Source organism: Amblyomma maculatum, chromosome 2, assembly GCF_055883805.1.
Source record: "Amblyomma maculatum isolate TAMU_Amacu chromosome 2, ASM5588380v1, whole genome shotgun sequence".
Lineage (NCBI taxonomy): Eukaryota > Metazoa > Arthropoda > Arachnida > Ixodida > Ixodidae > Amblyomma > Amblyomma maculatum.
Genome location: NC_139345.1, coordinates 16586463 through 16601990, shown reverse-complemented (window position 1 = coordinate 16601990; position 15528 = coordinate 16586463). Strand labels below are relative to the sequence as shown.

At 47.8% G+C, this 15528-nt stretch overlaps 2 protein-coding genes across 4 annotated transcripts in view; one reads left to right on the top strand and one right to left on the bottom strand.

Annotated features, from left to right (window-relative positions):
* The window catches only part of LOC146198047 (ecdysone receptor-like), a 159884-nt gene that overhangs the window by 122288 nt on the left and 22068 nt on the right, over window positions 1–15528 (bottom strand). The gene's annotated exons all lie outside the window — the stretch shown is intronic.
* LOC146198048 (uncharacterized) lies at window positions 1021–8258 on the top strand. Its single transcript, XM_084593364.1, has 5 exons — window positions 1021–1236; window positions 2880–3020; window positions 4630–4718; window positions 7606–7825; window positions 8076–8258. Exons 2-5 carry the CDS (start codon window positions 3014–3016, stop codon window positions 8156–8158), a joined length of 399 nt encoding a protein of 132 aa, XP_084449490.1. The 5' UTR covers window positions 1021–1236; window positions 2880–3013; the 3' UTR covers window positions 8159–8258.

The window sequence follows — 15528 nt, the reverse complement described above, 5'->3', positions numbered from 1 at the left end:
TGTGCTTATTTTTGTGTGTGTGGCATTACTTGGTCTATTTCTTGCCCCTCTGAATTTTTTAAGATAAAATATAACACATTCAAGAATTTTCATACATGTTAAAGAATGCCAGGTGGTTCTAATTCATCGCTTTCGCAGCCCGCTGGTTCGATGGCGATGCATGCGCGAGACGGCATGTACATACATCCGTGACCGCTGCTTCAGCACTCTGACACGGTACGCAACAAAGCTCGGCGCAGGGCTGGCAGGGTTCGTCAGTATTTGCGTCGGCATTGCAGCCTGGCAACTCTTGGCTCGCAGCGACGCCAAGGGCGACGCTGTTAGCAAGCGCGGCCTGCTTCCGTCGTGATTTAGTGCACTTCGGTACGGCGCGACGTTGACGTCGCGCAAGTACGCTTTTACCGTGGTGGCATTTCAAGTGCGTTCGACGGGTAGGCGGTTACCGCAGCACCATCGATAACGGCTTCAAAAGCCTGCAGTTAAATGCACTTCACGATGTGCCTAGTACCGGATGTCACATTGCTCACGAAAGTCAAGCTCGTTTACCTCCTATCACAGTTTAAAGACCAGCAATTAATACGTCAGCGACGTCGGTACGTCGGTACCACTATAGTACCACCACGCACAGAAGCCCCCGCAGCCGAGGTTACGAATACTGCTAGTAAAACCAACGTTCTCACGGCGAGTAAAACCAATGAAGATTGACATGCACCACAAGAATTCCGCAGCAAAAAAAAAGGGCGCTGCAGCTGCTTGTGGCAATAATTGGCCTAAATTATTTTGTGTTTTGTTACGCATCACATATTACTACTAAAAAAACAAACGTTTAAGGTTGTTTATAAATTATAAGTTTTATTTTGAAAGTTTGTGAAGTTTGCAAAAATGCATTTAAAAGTTTGCAATGGCGCTTGAGACTCTAGCGCTATCGTTTTCGTGAAAACAGCCAGCGGCATGCTTCACTATGTGTTTCATGACCGTAGGAAGTTGATTGTTCGCGTTCGTTGTGTCATCTTTGTGTTTTCTTAGCGTGAGTAGTGCAAATGGCCGATCATGTCTTGGTTAAATGGGCGACCGCTCAGAAGTGGGACGTATACCCTGTAAGAAACCTACAATCAAAAGAACTGCAGGCGAAACTGATGGATAATCCAAAATACTGGAAGATTATTCCAAACCAAGGAGTACTACATGCCCAGTGGAAGGAGGGGTCGTACTCTCCTACGTTCATTCTCGGAGTGGGTAAGTAGTCAAACGTCTCTTGTCTCTTTTCGTATTCGTGTCTTAATAATGTTTACCTGTGAAACACCTTCCTTTGCTACTCGCGGTGAGTCGTGTCGCGAAGTCGTTTACATGCCCGCATTACGACCGCATTGTGTTAACCGGCAGGTGACAGTAGTGCACATGGTGAAAGAGGTAGACAGTTGATTCCGGGAATTGCGTGAAATTAAAACAAAAATGCATAATGAACTGAATTGCGGAAATAAGAAGTAGAATAAACGCGGCTGCTGTCGTTACGTGGACCTGATTCTCCCTGTTTACACAGCAAATGGCAATTCTCGGTGTTTCGTGATAACAGGAGTAGGCTTCCCAATTTGGGCTCTATATAAAAAAAAAAAAAAAAAAAAAAAACCAACAACCCTGCCCGCATTGTCGTCTCGGAACGGTGCGGCATGGAGGATGGCAGCTTCTTGATTATTGAAGCTGATTTAGAACAAGTTTTAAAGATGCCCAGGGTGCTCGTTCCGAGACAATTGGTAGTGTAGCAGTGAAACGGACGCTTTCACAGCTGCAGGCGACTGAAGTTTAAGCAGATAAAAGCGTCTAACGTGTTGTCGCATTCATTTACTTTCATATTCATTTGTTTGTTTCTTTTTATTGAAGCGTCAAACATGCTTCTTTTCTTCGCTACCAGCCATTCCTCAGATTTCGCGCAGAGAGAGAAAACTTTATTAAAAAAAGGGGAAAAAAAAGTGTGTGTGGTGGGGAGGCAGTGTGTGGAGTCTCCATTCTAAGACTCCAGTGGCCTGGGCTGCCGCTTTTGCCTGAGTTACCAGCCTACGCTGGGTTGCTAGGTCAGAGCATAGCAAAGCAAGCAGTGATATCAGTTACCAACAGCATAATGCTGCAATGATTTTTAGCTGCCGATGTAAAAGTTGCTCCCAGTGCATGGGGTACGGCCAACAGGTGGAAGGGCACCGCTCTCTCCACTTCATTTTCAATGCTGCCGTTGCACTTTGCCACTACTTCTGGATGAGGCTATCTGCCACGGGATCGCATGCTCCCTTTCATAAAGCTCACGACTGTACATGGGTACAATCCCAGCATTCATGGCCGCATTTCAGTGGAGGTGAAATGCAAGCTGACTGTGTACTGTATGATGTCATTTGCACATTAAAAAAACCCAGGTGAGCCCACCACTACGGCATCCCTCATCGCTATAGCTTAAGTCGCTTGGGGCATAAAACACCATGAACCTACCATAAAGCAGAGTGGCTATGTTTTACGGCATGCGTGGGAGCTCAAACTGTTTTTCTGGAAGTTCATCCTTTGTTTTGTCCACTACTGCTCAAGTGGGCATTCTGCCCACTTGAGCAGTAGTGATGCTGGATGGTGTCAGCTAGCAGTTAAACATTACCATGTCCTTTTATGTGCCAAGGTTTGCTCAAGGGCTAATGTTCCTCCTTAAGAAGTGTTGCTTTGAACCCTAAACAGTGTCCATGCTACGTTTCTCTTGTCAGTGGTCTTCATTTGGTCACTATTTTGCTAATCTCATGTGTGGAACCAGATATCTGCACAATGCGTTATACTGAATAATTTTTGTATGATGCATTTGAGTGCAAATACAATTTAGTGAATAGACCTTGCCACATGTCGTTTTGCAGGAAAGCTGCAGCTGTGACAAAATGTCTAAGCCAACAGATGCAAAAAAGAGAGTCCTGGAGCTTGAGTATGAAGTGGGGTCTGCAAAAAAAAAAGAACGAAGAAATATAAGGCCGCAAGAGATGAAGCACGTCAGATGCTTGGTATGTGATCGCTTTTTTCTGAAGCCATTGGAATGCTGATCTCCATTGCCATGAGACTGAAATTATTTGCTGTGTCACCAGATGCTACGTAAAGCATAACAAATTCAAGTGCTAACTCTTAAATGAATAAGACCTCTTGGTCTGTAGCACGTCCTAGTAAAAGCACCAGTAAGATTATGTTGCTGCAATAAGGTTCCCCCTACACTGAGGATTAGGATTGGTGTTCCTCCTGTAGTTGTCTTTGCGACACATTATAGGTGGTGTACAGTAGTGCTCAGCTACACCGTGGCGCTGCTGCATGACGCCACCAACCACCATGCTTGCAGTGCACATAGCAGATGAACTGCTGCCACTCCTGCTCTGCAAGCATGCTTTGTTTGTGTTACAGTGACTTGCGTGTCACATGTCATTGCTTGGGATCGGCATGCATCTGAGATTGAGCCTGTTGTCGTATGTGATAGCTGCATGAAAATGCATGGTAAACAAATGCCACTCAAGGTGAGCACCTGTGCTGATTTGTGCTGCCGAGGCCGAAAAACGGGCGCGGGATTGGGTTCCTTTCTGTTCTGGAGTGGTCGGTGACAACGCTCCAGTGAACCCGGAGAGCTGCATTAGGTTCAAACACATTCACGGGGTATAAGTTGTAGCCAGATGGCTGCGGCAGGTCTGTGGTGCTCTTGCATTACTGTGGACGGCGTATCTGAATGGAACCCTTGATTCCCTCAGATTTTAACCTCTGAGTCTCCTGCAAATGATGAGGTGCATCTAGAATGAGCGCAGGAGGGACAGCAAAAAATCTAAATTTGTATGAAATTATCATATGTGGCCTCGTCCTGTCTTGGACCTTGGAATCCTTATGGCATGCGCTTCATTTTCCTGTGCCATTTTGGTCACTTAGGTGGTGTTTTTTTTTTTTTTTCACAACAGGAAATTTATGCTTGTCCAAGCTCTGCACCTGGCTCAGCAATCTGCCTAACTTAACTCGGTCACTACACCATGTTAGCAAATGTCGGCACGAAAGACAGACACGAGATAGGTGAAGCATGGGCTATCGAGTATCAGCTACACACTCGAGTGTCAGCCTTTGTCCAAATGTATGGCGTATTGCTGCCGCCATACATGTATATATTGCATGCTGAGCTCTTCAAGGCCCTTGCTACCGACAAACTGTTTCAGGGATGTGATCTGACTAACTTCTGTTAAAGCGCTCACAGCTATCTCGGCATCATCGTTCGCACCCATGAATTCATTCTAAGCAATAGCAGCACCCGTCAGTTGCACTGTAGTTACAACGTCCTCCGCAGTTAATTCAATCCAGGCATTTCCACAGCGAACAAAGAGATCAGAAGTGGGATGTCAGCATTGGCTTCATCAATTGCTATCAGCATCCCCTAGATTATGTACCGCTGATAGGGCGCCTTGAGTGCGTGAGTGATGCCAGTGTCTAGCAGCTAAATTTTGAGTGGCGCATTTGGTGACAGAAAAGGGTTGGTCATGCAGTCTAGGGCAAAGAAAAGGCTTTTCTCCTGTGGTGAATGTTACATGGGCTGCTGCTGCTAGTGATGAAATAGTATGTTTTGTTCCAGCTTTCCTTTTTTGTTTTTTTCAGATGTTGCTGAGCTGGTCAATCGGCTGACGGAATCCGTTAATAATGCTGCGTGTACAACACAAGCAGTTGTGCTGCCAACCGAGGCTCAGGTTAGTTGCTTTAGTCTAGTGTCTGCATGGTTGTGCTCATTACTGCCTTTCTCGATGAAACATTTTAAGGGTCACACAAGAACTTGGTTCTAGCTTTATGATAGCACTGCCACAAGTCATGCACTTCCATTGAGAAGTGTGCAGGGATAGGGAAACGAGGAGCTCATTATCCATGTGAATGAAGTCAGCAGTCACTGAATTCAGAGATAGGCAAGAAGCAATGCTCTTTATGATTGGTTGGCTCTTAGGGTTTAATGTCCAAAGCGACTCAGGCTATGAGAGATACTGTAGTGCAAGGCTCTGGAAATTTCGACCACCTGGGGTGCTTTAACGTGCACCGACAACACAGAGCACACGGGCACCTTGCGTTTCGGCTCCACTGAAAAGCGGCTGCCCTGGCTGGGATGCTGTTTATGAGGCTGGGCTCACAGACTGCATAATTAGTAGCATAATGATATTTTTAAATGAATGTCAATTTGATAGAAACGACAAAAGACAGACAGTGCTATTTTCTTAAATTCATCAAAACAACCATGAAAACAAAATCCCAACTGCTTCCTTTCATTTTAGTGACTGTTACTTCATTCATGTGTATATTGATTTGGAAGAGTTTTTGTGAAAGCTGTAGTGATCGGAAGTGCAAGGTTACTTTTGTTTACGCTTCCTGTTGAGCATACTTCCCTTGGGCTATATCAAAGCCCTTTTCATCAGAAAAGAGATTTCCATTAGCTTGTTTAATATTCAGCAATTTCTTAGGTTATCGATCTCGGAAGGCCATCTTTTTGCACTACAACTCGAATGACGCAGCTGGTGCTCCTCTAATCAGTCATTTTAGCGACTTGGGCCAGTCACCATGGTATTCAAGCTAATGTGCATATAATCCACTTGCACCTGACAGCCACCTGCAATGTCACTCTGGCAAGTCAAAGGCAATTAACCACCATGGTATTGCCAGGAGGGTCTCCTTTGAGAAGGAGTTGTGGCTTCTTAAGCTGATCCAACAATGGTTCAATTTCACTTTAACCCCTTGAGCACTATTATTTTGAGATTTCTAGCTAAAATCGCTTAAAATTACGATATCGTTAAAGGCCCCATTACATGAAAATTTGTTGTCTGTGTTGTGAGTGAAACATCAAGAGCATGGCGCTGGCAAGTGGCATGGCCGAACACACATTCTTCAATGATTTGTGTGGCTTAACGAGACCACATGATATCCAAAAGTTAGGAGGAGCTGCTAACTCCGGTCGTTCATTTGAGGTGGGAAGGTGAAATACGAATCAACATTCCAGTGCTCTTCAATGCTGAGTCAGGCTTGCTACACCTAGGCTACGCAGACATGTTGATACAGCTTGGTTAAAGTAGGTCTTTATATGTTGGGTGGTAGCCTACACTGGTCACATCATACCCTTAAAGACGGAGCTTAAGTGTCCCTTTAGTTTTTATTTTTACTGCTGGTTTCTATTGGTAGTGTAATAAAAAAGGAGGTATCCAAGACAAAAATATTTGAACCAGAAACTAAGTCAAATGAGCGCAGTGATGTTTATTGCTCATTACGTGAAAAATCAACTGCCCGCCAATAAGCAGCAATCTAGTCGAGTAACATATAGCGAGGTAACTGGAAATGTTTTACAAGGGACGGCCAAGAATGGAAGCCCAGGGGGTTTCATCGGAATGTTGTCAATTTTCATCCACTGACACAGAACTCGCAATAGTATCGTCTGAGCTGTCATCATCTTCGTCGGAAGAACTACTCATGTCATCACTGTTGTCTTCACTTCCCATAACAATGCAAAAATTGGTGTCTGAGCCATCTTCAGATGGCGAGGATGGCAACGAAGAAAAGCTTCTTTCCCGCGATGACGGGCCAACAATGCATGCGTTGCCTCTACCAGGCACCATTTTTCTCATTAAGGCTGCTTAAAAGGCTTTCAAGCGGTAGAACAAAAAGCAGTTAACGGGTCAGTGGTGCCATCTGTCAAATGGCGCATGACCTAAGCCACAGAGGAGCGCTGTACTCACCTAAAACTCTCAGGGGGAGGATCTATCCTGCAGGGACAAGCACTCGTCCAAAATGGCTTGAGGGCATCTTTGCAAGGACGAGCTGCTTGTCCAAAGCGCTTGAGGGGATTATGATTATGAAGGGGGATTATGAAAGCTACCTGTGCAAGCTGGAAACTAAATGTTGCCTCAAAGTAGCACATACAGAGCAGGGAGTGCATGCTTTTGCTAAACCTTCATTGGCAGTTTTTTTAATTGGTTGAGCTTCTGATGTACGAAAAGGATGTTAGTATTTTTAAACAGGAGGTGACAATGTGGGCACTGTGCTCTGTCTAAACTGGCTTTTAATGGCCTTTGCAATGTTAATGATGAGTAAATCCCTTTATTTTCTGACTTAAAATCTGTTTTTTTTTTTTTTTTATTGTTGAAATGCAAGCATAAATTAGGTCTTTAAAAAATCTCTTATTTCTTGTTTTTTCTTCTGCTATAGCAATGCACTATTAGCGCTCAATCCTTTGCGGGGCATTTGGCTAGTTACTTTAAATACATATTACACAATTGTCAGGTTACACTAATAAAAATGTTAAAAGATGTTTGGCCTGATTCAAAATTAGATCAAAACACCGTTCGGGAAGGTGTCAAAAACATCCAATAGTTTTCGTATACCTTCATTGTTGTACATGTTAAAGTACGGCTTCTTGAATGTGTATTTTTACTTGCAAACAAATGACCTTAATTATGCATTTTGGGGTTTCTTTGAATGTTCTTAAGCTGGTCTAAGTTTTTTGTTGTTTGTAAAGCCCCTTCATTTTCTTATTGCATATCAAGGAATATTGTTGTATGTTACAATACTGGTCATAGTACTAATATTTGCTTTTTGTTCTTGCAGGTGCACATTGGCAGCAATATTATGGTAAATCAGCAGTTGATTGACCGCATGAAACTCAGTGCGGGCAATCAAGCAACAAAGTCTGCGTGTAACTTGGTGCGGGTTGTGTTCTCACCCGAAGAACTGGAAGAAAGCTCACTCTATGGCCGTGTCTGCAATGCCCGCAAGGAACAAGCTCCAAAAAAGGCACTGGGCTGCCGAAAATTGGATGCTGTTATCTGTAAGTCCTCAAGCTCATAGCCTGTGCATGTGATGCAAGAGCATTCTGAAATATTGTCCAAACAGCTGACTTTTCAGTGATGGTCAGGGCCATAATGCTTGCCTTAATGCATAATGCTGTGGTGCCTGCATGGCGCTCACACTTGTCCGTGCTCTGTATATTTAATTTACAAAAGCTAAGGAAGGCTGGATGGACTCAAGCTTGTTCATTGCAGTCATGCTTCTAATGTTTTTTTTTTTTCTTTTTGCAGCCTACACCTGCTTGCTCAATGGAGTACTAGCCAAGGTGGTCACCGGCAGTTGCGCAAGTTTGCACTGGGATTGTGGACAGTGATCCAATTTTTTGTCGCAGGGTCTTCGAAAGCAGGCCTAATTGCAAGGCCTAAACAGAGGAAGTACATCTATTCAAATAAATATAAGCTCATACAAACAAATGTTTCAGTCTAAACCTACTTCCTTCGAACATCCACCAAATATCCCATAGTCATCGTTCCTTCGAACTTCCTTTGAACCAATAATTGGCCACTGCCTGTGAACTCAACTCAAACTGACAACGGTCTGTTCCCTGGGAGCTCAAAGGAAATTCACAGGAAATTCACAGGATGGTCAGAGAAAGTTAATTCACTGTGAATTCAAAATCAGTAGCCAATTCTCAGTTCAGAGGAAGTTGCTTCTTTCTGACTTTTTTGAGTTCACATTGAACTCAAAGGATGTTCCCATTTTTATAAGGGCCAGAGGCTGTTGAAGGTTACTTTAGTCTTCAGCATATCAATTTTTCTGAGCACTTACTTCTCTTGAACCCCCTTCTCGATACAGAGAACCGCTTGGAGCCGGGGTTCGGTCTCTCAGCAGGAAGACCAGGCGGTTCCATGGGTCCCATTTTCAAAAACGGCGAGCATCGCTCACCCTCAGTGCTTGATTATATGCAGGAGGCTTCTTCGAGCAAGGCTCTCGAGGATGGACTCGCAAAGAAACAGGCTCCTCCTGCATTTACTTTACACTGAGTGAGAGCAGTGGGCCAGGAGAACGGCATCTTAAAGCATTCCGGAACGCACGTTGCGTCTCGGTCGTTGTTGGTGTTATCTGTGTGAAGGTACACCTTCCCGCAGTCTACGGCCTTGGGATGCGCGCAGTGCGTATCAGGACATCCAAATATCTGTCGCTCGTGGCCAAAGGAGCATGATCCAGCTCCGCGGCCAGTCCATGCGTCATTGCCAAGCCATGGGATCTCTCAAGGAAGCCCCCCCCCCCCCCCCCCCCCCCCCCCATCTCCCTCTTCTGCTTTCTAACATACACACAGCAAAATAAAATAAGCCTTTCATATCGCTGCTTAAATATTGGGAGTAAAATAATTTTCGCCGCCTATTCTCTCACACTGGAAACCACAATAAAGCCCAGAACAGACCGCAACCCACGGCTAGAACTGCCGCGCCTCTGCCGTCGAGCTCTCGCACGACGTTATTACACGCACGGCCGCCTCGATCGGTGAGCGCGCGTCTATCGAGGCGGCCGTGATACACGCGCAATGACCGCCAACTAGCCGACCCCGCTTTAACGAGCTCCACGACTGGATCGCCGTCTCTCATCAGGGCGATTTTTACGACGCTGGAGACGGCTGCTTCGATGCAGCCAGCACACAAGAGTAAAAACTCCACTCTGTGCGTCAGCAGCTAACAAATTACAGTGAACGCCAGGCAGCGCAAACGCTGCCATAAGGAAGCGCGATGACGTCAAATGGGCTAAGGAAGTTGTGGCCAACATTTCGCTTGGCAAGTTGAACACGAATTCTGGCTGGCCTAGCATACACGGCCTAACAACCACATCTGAAGACAGCCCAACAGCCCTACAAAACTTATTACACCAAATCGGACTCTCGTGATAAGGGCGAGAAATTGAGAGAAGCCGTCAGTGAGCTATATGACGCTCGCAATCTGGCACTCATGGTTACCGCTCACAACGCAATTGCACTTAAATACACTGCGCATAAAGGATCAAACGTTCGCATAGCACTTGCAATGATGATCCAACCGCCGGCAACAGCGAATAGAGACACTCGCCTACGTTGCGATAGAAGAGGCTGGTGCGGCGGAAGGATTTCTCCATGACCGTCGAGGCCCCAACGGCGGTGCTGGCGTATTGCAACGCTCCGAGTTGCGCCCAAGAATGAAAGGGGGCAGTTAACGAGCCCATTAGGGGTGACCACACGTTCGCCCTTCGCCGGCGGCCGCGCTGCAAGAAGTCGCCCGCGGCGCACGGAGGGAACGTTCCAGCTGCGGTCGTGGAAAAGGAAGCTAAGAAAATAGAGGGAAAGATAAATCGCAGAGGGGGAAAAAACGGGAAAACAATAAGAGGAAACTTGCCAGTCTCCGCCTGCCCCAGTGACCCGCCCCCTTCGCGTGAGCTAAAAGGAAGGGAGGGAACGCTCCCATTGAGCGCAGCGCGGAAATCGGAGGCCGGAATCGCGCCGCTGGGAGCCGAAAAGCTTCCCCCGCCTGTCCGTTTCTCCCTCCTCGGGTTTCTCGGACAGGAATGGAAAAGGAAGACGAACGGCTCGGGTCAGGGCGCAAAGGTTACGAGGGCAGCCCTCCCCTACCCACCCACTTCCCCGGTGGGTGGGTATTCACTTTTTCTGTTAAGCTTGATTTCAGGTTGGCCCTTTTAGAATATTCCTTCCTCCTCCCGCTACGAAACATAACCGAAAGCAACGCACTGGAAGCTCCCTACCAGACATGGCAGTAATTGAATTACAGTATTGAAATTACTTTAATTTAATTACCTTTTTGGTAATTAGTAATGTAATTACGTTTTTCGCTTGGTAATTTAGTAATGTAATGAATTACTTTTGGTAGTAATTTCACAGCAAAAGTAATTCCTTTCGAAATTACTTTTACTGAAGTGCGTCCGGTCTGTTCCGGTTTTTGCTCTGGTCCTGTTTTTGTAATGGCAAGTGCTATAGGAAAGAGGGAAGGAATAACTCTCTGGGACGGAATTTCGCGGAAAGACGAAAGAATGTGTGTGCTTCGCGTCCGGAGAACAAGTTTTTTTTTTTTTTACTAGGTTTACTTAGCTTTTGCATGGATGGAAACTAGAAAGTAATTTTAAAATAATTGAATTACTCAGTGAAAATAATTGTAATGTAATTTCATTCCTTTTGGGAGAAGAAATGAGTAACGTAATTTAATTACTTTTTTGCAATTTTCAGCAAAGTAAATAGTAATGTAATTTAATTCCTTTTTAAAAGTAATTTTGCCATGTATGCTCCCTACGACGCACGCGAAGCCCACGCTCGCTAGGAGGAGGAGAAAACATTTATTTATAGCTCTTGTACTTTTGTTTTATCGCGAAAACAATACTACGCCAGGTCTAAGCGCTACTCGCTCTGTGCCGTGGTCTCTCATGACGTTTGAATTCACGTTGCAACTATGCCACGGGCAGGAGCTGCCAACTCGGGTCGCTCCTTTCATATGGGAGGGTGACATCAGAATCAGCCTGCCAGAACCGTTTGCATTCTCGTTACCCCTACGACACGCAGGCCCGTAGGGGAATAATGTAGCAGGCAAAAGAAGCTTCCGCCGTTACTTTCGCAATTCAACTAGGGTTAACCAGAGCTAAACCACAGCTAATTTTTTCCCCCGGTAGTGACCCGGCTTTACAGTAAAGCCCAAGTCGACAACCACGTATTTTCCTAGTGGTAATATCACATCAACGACACTTCATTTTGCATCCGCGCTAGCTTGAGTTTTTTCGTCATTTGCCTAAGGGAACAAATACAGCTAAGCAAATAATACATGCTCTTTACGACGTCAGTGCGCGCAAGTGACACATTGCGAGCAGTTTTATCGCACAGCGAAAAAAGCGAAACGCGTGTTCACACTCGCCGTGACTGACTTTCGCCCCTAGTAAAGCCGGCGGTAGTGAAAACATCTTAGTTCAGGTGACAGCAACTTTTACACGGGTTGGTCGTTAATGGCGGCTGCGATGTCATGCACACGCGTGCAAACGCCGACCTCCAAGTGTCAAGCAGCCTAGTGACTTGACGTGTTGGCGCAACAACTGCGCAGAAAAGCCTGCGAGACACTTCTGAAGAAAATTGTCTCTTTATGTCAATCGAAACCGCGCGACCATTGCGATCGCTGACCGTTAACATGGTGTCATAAGGCAGAGCGGTTCTCCAACCTTTGAGACAGGAGGTGCCAATACATTGAAACACGAGAGACGACAGACGTGGAGAAAACGCGAGAGATCGCCGAGCAAGTGATGACGCATATCTGGGGCCTCCGCATCACAGCGAGGTCGGCGTTAGAGAGATGCAAGCACCGCACCAATGGGCCAAACAAGGCACGCACATACATTCCATTACGGCAGCGTACACCGCGTGCGCATGCGGCTGCTGCCCCCTCGGTGACAGCAGCGAGCAGGTACCTTCCCGGAAAGAACACGGCGCGGGTAGCCGTCGCATGTATCCCACAAAGCTGAGCGGGAAATCCCCCCCCCTCCCCCCTTCCCCGTTCAGGAACACGTACCGTGCATGTTGTGGTGATGCCAAAGTAGCTGGAGTCACAACATACAATTCGGCAAGTATACGAAATACCGACGCGACACTAGGTATATATATTAGATCGTCTGTGCTTGAAACAAGCGAAACGAAAGGTTCGTTTAGTTGCTTAGAGGGCGACGCAATGCAAACACATCGTTCTCCTTTCCTATGCGGTGCTAACGAAAACCGCGCGGTCAAGCTCTGAGCGCGACTGCGCCATCTTTTCAAAAAGTGGAACAGCAGTCACGGTGCCAATATGGCTAAGAAGCACGGAAGCTCACGGAAGGAGCATGAAAGGCATGACGGATTCAAGAGCGGGGGGCTACAAACCCCTCCTGCCAAGACCGCTCCTGAAAGAAGTCCTCTTGCATCTAGCAGCCCTTCCCCTAAATATAAATAAAGACACTCGCTAAGCGCCAACGCCATAGAGATGAGCGATTTTCGATTAATTCCGGGCCTTTCCAGAATGCAAAAAATGGTAATCAAAGTGCAGCGACATTGGTTGACCTGAAGCACATTGTCCTGACGTTACAGCCCTAACGTGACCCCACACGCCGGTTTTTACGACCAGCGTTATAAAGCCTCCTTCTCCAGAAAACTCAGTGCAGGCGTTGTGAAAACAAGCGCGCCTCTGGCAGGGTGACATGGCCGGGCACTGCGTGACGTCACGAGACCATGTGGCACAATAATTCAGTGAGAAGTAAGCGGAGAAGAATCGCTTCTAGAACCCTCGAACAGGTGCAGTAAACGCCAGACTGACCTCCCCCTCGTCCATGCACACATACACATACTGAGCGGACCAGGCAGGATACGGGGATGCGCGCCTGCGCGTATCGTAGCAATGAGCCAACGGCGATCTCGCTTCGTCTGCACCACTGCAAAGAGGAAAGGGGAGAAGTTGGTGAGCTTTTCTAGCCTTTTAGCCAGAGAACAGGCCGGTTAATCTTCGGCGGTGACTTTGCGTTTGACGGCGCGCACTCACTCGGTCGAGCCGGCGGCCAGGCCAGCCTAGCCAGCAAGCGAGCACTGCGCCCTCTATAACTGTGGCTTCTCCGCTCCGATTTCCTTTCCCGGGGCGAGCGAAAGAACGCGTAACGCTTGATAACGACGGCCAGCTGGCCTTCCGATCTCTCTCTCCCTCGCTGGCTGGATGCATATATATAGCCAACCCTTTCTGCGCGAGATGTGCGCGAGCGCACGCATTATAAAGTGGCACGCTGGCGGGAAAGGCGAAGGCCGGGGAAGCAAAGAGCAAGGAAAATGGTGAAAACAAAATACTACCAGACAGGAGTGAAATGACTCCGATCAGGCTACCCATTTCTCGCCGCCAACGACGACAAAGGAGGGCTATTTCTTCTAGGGTATATCTACTCCCTGCTGAGCGCTTCATGCGAGGAACCCAGAGAAAAACTGGGACTTTAGGAAGACTAAGGCACCGCCGTAAGACAAGTGATCGACGAAGCCGCGCTCCTTCCCCTGCTGGCGTCAAAACGATGCAACAAGCAAATTCTGCGCGATCTCGGACTTTTAAACTCTGCGTTAACAAGCTGGCAAAATAAGCATAAGAATACGAATCACTGAGTGGTAAGGATGAAAGGTCATGCCTAGATTTTCCGGGCGTCTTGGGATCACGGACAGAAACAAAGGCAATCTCCATTTTCAGTGAGCTAGTCTCAACACATTAAACAAAATTTTCAGTAACAGCGTGCCATGATCAAACGAAAGCGGTAATATGAGTTTGACGCCATCACGAGTTCGAATTCAGGTTACCGCCGTTAGAGTAGGAACCGAGAAATAATTGCGTTTTTTTTTTTTTATAAGCCACCTCAACGTCAGCAGCAATATCCAAGATTCGGACTTTCACGCGGCTCTGCTGATACAAAGTAGCCCCTGCGGCAGTGCAGCCCCTACGATGACCCACGACGATCGAGATAAAGCCCGTGTTAGAATTCCACCGGCGTGCTGGAGCACATACGCGCCGGCGCATGGAGATAGAGCTCTAGGCAATCGATAGCCCCTCTTCGACGAGTAAGTTCTATTGTATCCATCTCGCGCACGGCTCAGGAATATCGATAAAGGGCAACAGGAGGAAGTTCAAGAACACCCCACCCAAGCGAGAGACACGGCTTAAGCAGCGCCGGCGAGAGAAAGTTTCATGCTTTCGACATCACGCCCGCATAAAAAACACACAATAGTGCGCCCACGGTCAACGAAGCCCGCCTCAGCACCCCCAAAGACGCGGGAGAGGGGAGCTCCCACACGCGCCATTCATGGTCGATGCAAGCTCAGCGACCGCCGACGTCGATTCATTGACACGGACGCGCAAACGTTGCTCAGAGCGTCGTCGTCAACGCCGCATACCGCGCTTTTTTGCGCGGCGCTTGCGACAGCCGCTTTTCCCGGAATCGCGCTTCCAACCCGGGCGCCGATCGCCTCGAAGCCCCTGCCGCCGGCTGGCGTTCAAACAAAAGCGCCTCGCGGCCCTCGCCCGCTGGCATGGAGCTGGCGACGGGCCAGCGCACCGATCCGACCTTGAGTCGAAGAGGCCGCGTGACCTCAACGTCACACAGGCCACGTGACCCGAAAAGAGATGACGTCACCGTCCAGGGAGCAACGCTCGGTCGGGCACCGCCGCGGCTGGTCCGCGACGCGCGCTCAAGGTTGCTCTCGCGCTCAGCGTCGCCATGACGACGGCGCCCCTTCTCCTCGCCGCGAAACCATCCACGCCTCCCCCGCATTCGGCGCCGTCGCCAGCGCAGCAGCATGCCGGTCCAGGCTCCAGCGACCAGCAGCAGTCGACGAGCCCTTTCAAACGCGTGCCCGCTTTCTTTTACTCCTTTTTGCCTTCAATGCTTCGCTGTTCTCTCTCCCCCCCCTTTATTCGGCTAGTGCTAGGGGCTTCTCTCACTAAAGGGCACCCACACAGCGGAACAAGCGGCAGAAATCGAAGCCTCGGGAGGACGTGAGACGCCTTTGTGACGAGCCAGCTTTTCAAGCACGCGTCCAGGCGGGCTCAAAAGGGACACAACACGGGCCCTCCCCCAAGGCCCGCGAGCACTTGCGAAGGTTGACGAGAACGGCCGTGCCCACCGATGCCAAAGACTGCAGTGGATGATGCAAGAACTGTTCTGAAATCTATATCCTATACAAGGACACTCGATGCATGT